A 9,323-nucleotide genomic window follows, 5' to 3' on the forward strand; every position below is an offset into this window, starting at 1 on the left:
AAATATTACTCTTCTTCTTCTAATTGTTGCGTTTATTTTTTTCTGAGTTCTTCATCTCCATAAATCTCGTAGAAACCATTTCTTAACCGATCCAATCTCAAAAGGTAGTTGCTCCTATTCAATTGATATGACGGTTCGTCATCTCCTTCTCCTCTCTTTCATTTGTGCCCCAACTGCTTTGGCACAGTAGCTTTTTGGTTTTGAAGCATTGCAAATTGCAATTATGAACCGGAAGCCAAAAATAGGTCGTTAATCAAGTTTAAGACGCTGATAACAACTTTAATTTTTAGCCTCTCAAACTGCTTGGATCTTACCATTTCAAGCCAACTGAATGTGGGACATATTTAATTCTACTCATCGGTAAGTGAAATTCCCTTTGTTTTGATTCTTTTCTTCTTAATTAGTAGCCTCAATAACCTAATTTTTTCTTAGTGTATTTTTAGTTGTTTAAAATGTCAAGTTTACCGAGTTGCGTATATTTCGCTTCATCGTTGATAGTATGAATATGTATTTGTGATGTCATATTCCGATGGATTTGACATGTTTCTGGTTTACTGATCCATCTACAATTATCAGTCATGAAATTAGTTGAACTTAATTGATAAATTAGATCTTCACATCCAATTTAAGAAGCATCTAAAGGTGAATAGATTCTTCTAAAAACCTGTAAATCATATAATTATCGTATCTACCTATAACACTTAACCATATATGATGTAGTCAAAGTTGAAGAAGCCAACAGAAAAAGAAGGCACAAACAGGAAGATGTTCAAACTGAAAGATGCAAAAATCAATATCGAGAAGTAGCTTAAAGATTGGAGAAACAATCATGTGTGGATTAATCATCAACCCCCTGGTATTGAGGTAAGAGCTAATTAATTAATCATTCGATTTTTCTTATTTTTTTCTTTCACTGAAATGGTTGTCATTAATGTATGCACGTAAAGAGATATTGACATAATACTTTATTCAAAGTGACACCTTACCTCTAAATATCTGGTTTTGGTCCCTGAAACAAATTTAAACTAATGGAGCATGAAAAGAAGAAGAGACACAATAACTGATGGAACCTTGTCCCTGATAAGACCTTGCTTCCGCTTCACGGATGAACTCTTCTTGGTTGCCTGGTTATCATTGCAAGATCACAGAGAACAAGGGCCGTCAGTCGCTTTCCGGGAGGGGCTCCCAGAAGAACGCTCCGACAGTCAAGTTAGGGGATGATTTAGGGTTTGTGTATGCGTTCTCTAGAAGGGCTAGAGAACTTACCTCGCTGGTCTGAGAATGCATCCTTTTATACCTAGTGCTTCTGCCTGGTCCGTACCAGACATGATCGCTTTTGGGGAGACAGGATCAGAGGCGCTGATTGGAGGGTCGTGCGCCCTCAACCGCTAGAGCGCTCTCATTGGCTCCGACGGTAATGCTCTGATCCTACTGTTTGTCTCCTAACCATACCTTTTGTCTTGGAGCAAGGAGCGTCACTTGGCGGGCGCGAGCCTTCCGCCTGGGCGTTTCGCTCCCGGGGGCGCCAGCGGGCGCTGAGCCTGTTGGGCTGGGCCTGGCTGGTGTGCCCGGCTCTAGGGCTTGGACGCGGCTCTGCTGTGCTACCTTAGGCACACCATCAAGTCCCCCAGTCCAGTAGCCATAGCGTTGCAGCGCTAGTTACGACGTTCTGGACTTAATTGATTGACGCGTGTTCCTTTTCCTCTATCCGCCACTCCGTTTTTAATGGCGACGTGACTGCGCGTGACTGCTGGCAGTTACGTCATTATGTCATACATTTAAATGTCCCACCTCTTCCCCTTCTTTAAGAGGGTATTTGCACAGTTTCTTTCGCTTCATCTGTTCCTCCTTTTCTCTTCGTGCTCATCCTTTTTTCCCTTTCATGGCTAACCTTCTCGGAATCATCCCTTTTGCTGCCGAGTATCGACAATTGGAGACCACGTATGGCTTATCTTCCTTAGAAGGTGTGGAATTTCCCTCTCCTGGCTCTAGCATCTCTTCTCCTCCCCCTGGAAAAATTGGGGTTTTCCTAAAAACCCTGGACGCCAGTATACGATTTCCCTTGACGGACTTTTAGGAGGAAGTCCTTCAAAATGATGGTTGTAGTCTTCAGATGTTGACCCCCAATGCTATCAACAAAGTGGTTGCCTTCGAGATGATCTGTAGGGCAAAAGGGTACCTTCCCGACTACTTTTTCTTCAAGTTCTTCTTTCGATTCTGCATCACCGGAGACAAATGTACCTTCTCAGTCCGGCGAGGGGGACAAGCCTTAGTTCCCAATGGGCGTACCCCCAAGAACTGGCAGGATAAGTGGTTATGGGTGAATCAGGAGCTGGTTGGAAGTGGCCGCTACCGTGCCAATGCATTCGTTGATACCATTCCTAAGCTTTTCCCCCACAACCAGGGTGCGTGTTGCCGATTATCTGAAGAGTGTGCAGGTATCCGCCGAGGATTACTCTGAGGTGCTTCTCTTTGGGGTGGGGATGAGTCCTTCTTGGAGGCGGCGTGGCAAGATGGCGGTGTTCTTCTCCGTTGTTGATGGTCAGTGTAGTATCTTCCCCCTTTTCTTTTCTTGTTCCTCCTTGTTGCTTCCGTGTTTTTAATATTTCCATTTTGCTTTCCCCCAGGCACTGAGTCTTCTTTGTCTATGGATGAGGTGTTGCGTAAGCGCTATCGGGGCAAACTGGAGTTTCGTGAGGTAGACCTAGTCGATGGCCTTCCCCCTCCTCGCCGGGCAGACCGACTTGCTCTGACCACTGCTCCTCCTGTTCCTCCAGTAAGCTCATCGGCGTCTAAGGAGGATCCGCTACACGCTCGCCCTATCTCCTCTATCATGCCCCTGGGCGGCATTCCCTCTTCCTCCCTGGAAGACAGTGAAGATAGCAAAAAAGGTATCATTGCTGATGTTCGGCGGATGCAGGCGAAACATAAAGCTATGCAAGCCATGGGCGAGCCGGTTACTGGTGCTCCCCCTGCCACCAAGAGAGTGCATACTAGGCACAGCTTTTTTCGCCTGCTGATTTCGATGAGTTCCACATCTACTGGCGTGGTTGTGATTCCCGATGATGATGCGCAACAGTCTGAGGGAATCAACAGGGCGACTGAACAGCCCGTTATTTCAGATTTTTCTTCCATTCCTTCTCCGACTATTCCGTTTGTTCCCTCCAGGCTTTCTCCGGCGAAGGGCTTTGGCCCTCATGGGCCGGTTACAGTTTCCCAAGATGGTGGCCCTGGTGATGGTGCTTCTGGGTCTACGGTTTTTGTGCCATCTTGGGATCTTCGCAACGATTCTCTTCTTTCTGTGCGTGCCAATGCTTTGGAATTCTTGCGCCACGCCTTCCCTCCAGCTGCAGTTGGGGATATGGAGGCAATGGTTAATCCTGCCCTTGCTCACAATATGGCTTACGCTGCTGCACAGGCCATGTTTTATCTTGTTGCAGGTTCCCGGTGTATCCATACCCTTGGCAAGGTGGAGGCCACACATGCCACATGTGGATTGCGTGTGGCTAGTTTGGAGCATCGTCTGAGTGAGCTTGGTGATGATCTTCGTTCTTCTGAGAAGAAATGTGAGTTGCTAGCATCTGAGAAGAACATTCTTGACGAGGCTAGGGCTGCATTGGAAACCCAGGTTGACTCTCTCACATAAATGAATGAAGGTTTAATGATCCAGGTTGAAAGTCTTGAGCATGATGTTGTCGATCGCGACAAGCTTGTATCGTCACTACAGTCAGATGTGGACGCTGCTCGACGAGACTTGGATTGGTTGTTGCACGTCGGCGTTGTTCGTATTGATGATAAACTGATAGAGCACCCTGACTTTACCAACGCCATCAGTCTTATCCGCCATGTTGCGTACATGGCTGGGGTTGAGTCTGTTCAGAAGACTTCAGGTGGCGGTGGGAGTGGGGGCAGTTGTTGGTGCGTCGTCTCTTGATCCCGTGGTTAGTATAAATGATGCTCTTTTGTCCTTCGCTAGTATGGATCATGCAAGTCTATTAGGTTTGGGGGAGGTGGGTATTGAAGGTTTGCGGGAGTTATGCTCCTTTGGTGGTTCAGAGGGTACGCCTGAGAGTATTGTGGGTCATGAGATGGTGTTGGTGACGGGTGCTGACATGGAAGGTGATGGTAAGGATCATGGGTCTGGTGGTGGTGGTGAGCGTGATTTTGGGGCGAGTGTTGGTGATGGAAACGTTAGTGAAGTAGTTGTGGATGATGGAGAAGGCGATGGTGGGGCAGTTGGGGAAAATGCTGGAAAGAGTGTTGGGGAGGAGGCTGTGGCAAGTGAGAAGGATGTTCGTGGGGATGGTCTAGAGTCGTAAGGTTTCTCTCTTTCTGTTAGTTTAGTATGTGATGTTTTGCCTTGTAATGTTTGAACTTCTAAAATAGTATTTCGCTTTCCTGGATGTATATTTGGCATGTTTTAGGCATTATCTATTGTCTAACTGATTTGTTGTGTGTTTGGCTTGCTTGCTTACTGCGCACTATTCAGGATATACAGCGCCTTTATGCGCCGGGCACTTTGCTTTGCCCTTGCTACCATTGACACACTAAGTGTCCATATTGGACGCACTTAGCATCCATGATTGGATTTCGCATGTAATCATTCAATCATTAGACTAATAAGCTAAGTATATAAAAATCAGCAATTGCATTATCATTTCATTAACCGCGGGTTTTTTTAATACACTAAGTATTGAACTCATGACGCTTAGCATGGTATTTTTAAATACACTAAGTATTGGACTGATGTCTCTTAGCATGGAATTATATATACACTAAGTATTGACTTCATGTCTCTTAGCATGGAATTTTAAATACACTAAGTATCAGGTTCATGTCATTTAGCATAAACAAATATACTCTAAGTATTCGGGGTGCGATACACTTAATGAGACGTCAACCAACTGGGGTTGCCTCCCTTTCCTTCCTTTCCTTGCCTTAGAAAAAATATTTCTTTAATTTCCTAGCATTCCATGTTCTTGGAATGAGCCTTCCTTCCATTGTCTCTAACACGTATGCACCGTTCCTATTTGACTCCGTGACTCTGTATGGGCCTTCCCATGTTGGGCCCAACTTTCCTTGAGGTTGGGCTCGGCTTGCCTCGTTTTTCCTCAAAACATATTCGCCGACTTTGAAGGCCGGCCTTCTCCTTTACCCTTTGGTTGTAATATCTTTCTGTTGCATGTTTATAAGCGGCTTGGCGTACACCCGATTCTTCACGCTTCTCCTCTAGGATATCTTGGTTTATCCTCAAGTCTTTTATGTTGCTTTCCTCATCCTTGTTGGCCACCCTCAGTGTGTTCATTGCCACCTCCATGGGAAGCATGGCTTCTGTTCCATACGTCAAGCTGAAAGGGGTTTTCTTTGTGCTTTTTCGTGGTGTAGTTCTGTATGACCACAACACCATTGGTATCTCTTCTGCCTAATTCCCCTTTTCTTTGCCCAACCTCTTCTTAATCCCATTGACAATGGTTCGATTGGACACCTCTGTTTGGCCGTTCGCTTGAGGGTGTGCCACCGATGTGAAGCGTTGGCTTATCCCTTTAGCGGTGCACCATTCTCTGAACGGGTTCTCAGGAAACTGCAAGCCATTGTTGCTGATGAGAACCTTAGGTGTTCCGAATCATGTCATGATATTTTTCCATACGAATTTTATCATGTGCCTCCCAGATATGCACGCCAAAGGCTCAGCTTCAATCCACTTTGTGAAGTAGTCCACAGCTACCACCATATACTTTAGTTTCCCTGGTGCTTCTGGGAATGGACCCACTATATCTATGCCCCACTGGTATAAAGGCCATGGGCTGGATATGTTGCTTAGCGGGGCCGGGGGGTTCGCCTAGACTGGGGCGTAAGACTGGCACTCCCCACATTTCCTGGTTACTTCTATCGCATCCTGCTGTATTGTTGGCCAGTATACCCCCATTCGTAACACCTTGTCTGTCAAGGCCCTCGCCCCTTCGTGTGCACCCACCTGTCCTGAGTGTGCCTCCTGCAATATCTCTCCCCCTTTGGCCTGATCCACACATTTTAACCATGAAGACGTGAACCCCTTCTTGTACAATTCTCCATTCACCATTGCGTATGAAGGCGCTTTTATACGTATTTTCCTGGCCTCATCATGATCGTCCGGAAACACTCCTCTTTGAAGGTATTCCCGGAACGGTGTCATCCATGTGGGCCCATCGGGGGTTAGGGTGTTCACTTGCTGCTCATTTATACTCCTTTCTCGAAGTACCTCTACTAAAACTTTCTTTGATAGGTGGTCGAAGCATGTGGATGCCAGCTTACTCAAAGCGTCTGCCCTCTTAATTTCGCTTCTGGGTATCTGCTTGATTGTAAACCAGCCGAATGATCCTACCAGTTGTTTCACCATCTTTACATATTTTCCCATTCTTTGATCTCTTACCTCGAAACTTCCATTGACTTGGTTTGCTGCTAACCTCGAGTCGGTTAAGGCTGTTAAAACTTTCGCACCCATCTGCTTGGCTAGCCGTAATCCTGCAAGAAGTGCTTCGTACTTCGCCTCATTGTTTGACGTATGGAAGTCGAAGTAGAGGGCATAGGTTACCTCCTCTCCTTCTGGGCTAGTCAGGATCAGCCCCGCCCCCGAGCCTTCCCTGTTGGATGCTCCATCCGTATACAGGGTCCATGAACCATGGTCAGCCGGGGCCCCTTCAACTACCCACACCTTCTCTTTCTTCAGGTTCCCTCCGCCTGGGATCTCCAGTAAGAAGTCAGCCAATGCCTACCCTTTGATGCTTGTTCTTGGGCGGTAGTTTATGTCGTGTTCTCCCAGCTCAATTGCCCACTTGGCCAGTCGGCCTGACGTCTCCTGCTTGAGTAAGATCTGTTTAATGGGGTAGCTCGTGAGTACCTCGATTTAATGTGCCTGGAAGTATTGCCTTAGTCGTCTCGTGGCATAAATGAGTGCTAATACCAACTTTTCCAGCGTGGGATAGTTGAGTTCTGGTCCTTTCAGCGCTCTACTAACAAAGTACATCGACCTCTGTTCCCCCTCCCTTTCTACAGCAAATACCGAGGATATCGCTTCGTCTGATCTTGAAAGATACACTTGTAATGTTTCTCCAGGGATAGGGGTGGCCAGAGTTGGCAACTCGTGTAACGCTTCCTCGATTTTCTGGAGCGCCTTTTCTGCCTCATTCGTCCACTGGAAATTGTTCTTCTCGATGCACCCTTTTAAGGTGTGGAACAATGGCATGGCCTTGTCAGCGGATTTCGAAATGAACCTGCTTAGAGCTGTAAGCTTCCACTTCAGACCCTGTGCATCTCGGAGGGAGTTTGGGGTTGGTGTCTCGATGAACTCGTCGACCTTGGTCGGGCTGGGCTGGACGCCTTGTCTGGTGACGTAGTATCCCAGGAATTGCCCCTCTTCCACTCCAAATGTGCACTTAACTGGGTTTAGCTTCATCTTGACCGCTTCTAATGTCTGGAAAGTTTCCTCAATGTCTTGTAGCATCTTTTCCTCATTCGGGCTCTTAATTACCATATCGTCTACGTACACCTCGATGTTCCTTCCAATTTGCTTAGCGAATATTGAGTCAACCAGACGTTGATATGTTGCCCTGCGTTCTTTAATCCGAAAGGCATCTTAGTGTAGCAGAAAGTGCCATGGTCTGTATAGAAGGCTGTTTTTTCTTCGTCTTCCTTGCTCATCAAAATCTGGTGATACCCTTTATATGCGTCCAAAAAACATTTCAGCTTAAATCCCTCTAGCGATTCTACTTTCTGATCGATCTCCGGGAGCGGGTAGCAATCCTTAGGGAACACCTTGTTTAGATCGGAAAAGTCTATGCACATACACCACGATCCATCCTGTTTGTGAACCATAACTGGGTTCGCAATCCACGTCGGGAATATTGCCTCCCTCAATATCCCGACCTCCGTCAGCTTAGTCACTTCTGCATTAATCGCCCTATTACGGTCTCCCCCTGGACCCTTTTCTTCTGCTTAACTTCTTTTACCCCTGGCCCGATCATCAGTTTATGTTCGATGACCTTCCTTTCTACTCCCACCATGTCTGTAGGAGTCCATGCGAACACATGTTTGTAGCGTTTGAGCAAGTTGACCAGCGCTCTTCTCGTGTGATTTGGGAGGTCACATCCAACGCTGACCGGCTGATCAGGGTATCTTTCATTGATTACTTCCTTCCCCTTTATGGGACTACCCCTGGGTCTTTTGGACCCTTTGGTTATTTCTGCTGGCTTCATGACTGTATAGCATTGCAATTCCTTGGGCGGAGTGGCCAGTATCGTGGCTTCGCCTTTCGGTGTGTCGAATTTCATGATCCCATGCATGGTTGATGGTACCACCCCTAGCTTCAATAGGGTTGTCCTTCCTAGGATGATATTGTGTTCTGCTGAATGTCGGATGACCACAAAGTCTATCAGGGCAGTTTTCTTTCGCTGCTTGTCATGGCTAGTGATTGTCAGGGGGAGATGGATTATGCCCAACGGCCACAGGCTATGGCCGGTGAATCCCACCAGCCTACCAGTCGTAGGTCGCAAGTTGTCTTTCCAGCGATCCGGGAGGAACCGGAAACAATGCTCATAGATGATGTCTGCTGAACTCCCGGTGTCGACATAGACCCTATGGATAGTCACGTCTCTGATAGATGCTTGTATTATCAGCGGGTTGTCACCTTTCCAACCATCCGGCCGGGGATCCTGAGCGGAGAACATGAGCGCGCGTGCTGAAGGTTTAACGGTTGCTTGCTCTCCCCGTTGTTCCTCCCTACTTCTTTTGCTGCGTATCATGAATATCTCCCTGGGCTGAACCCCTTCGCGGGGTGGGCCCTTGGCATTCTCAGCATCAAACTTGGCGCGCAAGCTTCGCACCACCTCCACCAGATCTCCTTTGAGTTGTTTCTCCTCCATCTCCTTCTTTAGTACCGAACAGTTAACCGTATCATGCGTCTTACTTCTGTGGTATTCACAGTACCGACTCTTGGGCGACTTGGTCGGCTGCTGTTTTCTCAGACACCGCATACACTTTTGGGCGGCAACCCCGTCTGTCGTCTTTAACAAATGGTTGAAAATGCATCGGTGGTCTTCTTGCCTGGCCATAGTGTCTTCTTCCCCCTCGGAAGTCCGTATGACTCGGGTGGTGATGCCTGGTCGTCATGGCATTCAAGTAGGCTTGCTTGGCTGCTTCACCATCCTCCTACCGTAGATATCGCTCTACCCTTTCTTTCAACTCGGCTCGTGTTAAGGGCTTCTTTCCCATGACTTTTTGTGACAAAGGGCTTGGCAGGAGTCCCCATGTGAAGGCACCGACTATAAGGCCTTCGTCATGCCCTGGTA

General features: G+C 47.2%; 1 protein-coding gene across 1 annotated transcript; it reads right to left on the reverse strand.

The window, feature by feature from the left end:
• Nucleotides 1–7,916: 7,916 nt before the first annotated feature.
• Nucleotides 7,917–9,086, reverse strand: LOC111911354 (uncharacterized). Its single transcript, XM_023907144.1, has one exon. It carries the CDS (start codon nt 9,084–9,086, stop codon nt 7,917–7,919), a length of 1,170 nt encoding a protein of 389 aa, XP_023762912.1.
• Nucleotides 9,087–9,323: the final 237 nt, after the last annotated feature.

Source organism: Lactuca sativa, chromosome 9, assembly GCF_002870075.4.
Source record: "Lactuca sativa cultivar Salinas chromosome 9, Lsat_Salinas_v11, whole genome shotgun sequence".
NCBI classification, from domain to species: Eukaryota; Viridiplantae; Streptophyta; class Magnoliopsida; order Asterales; family Asteraceae; genus Lactuca; species Lactuca sativa.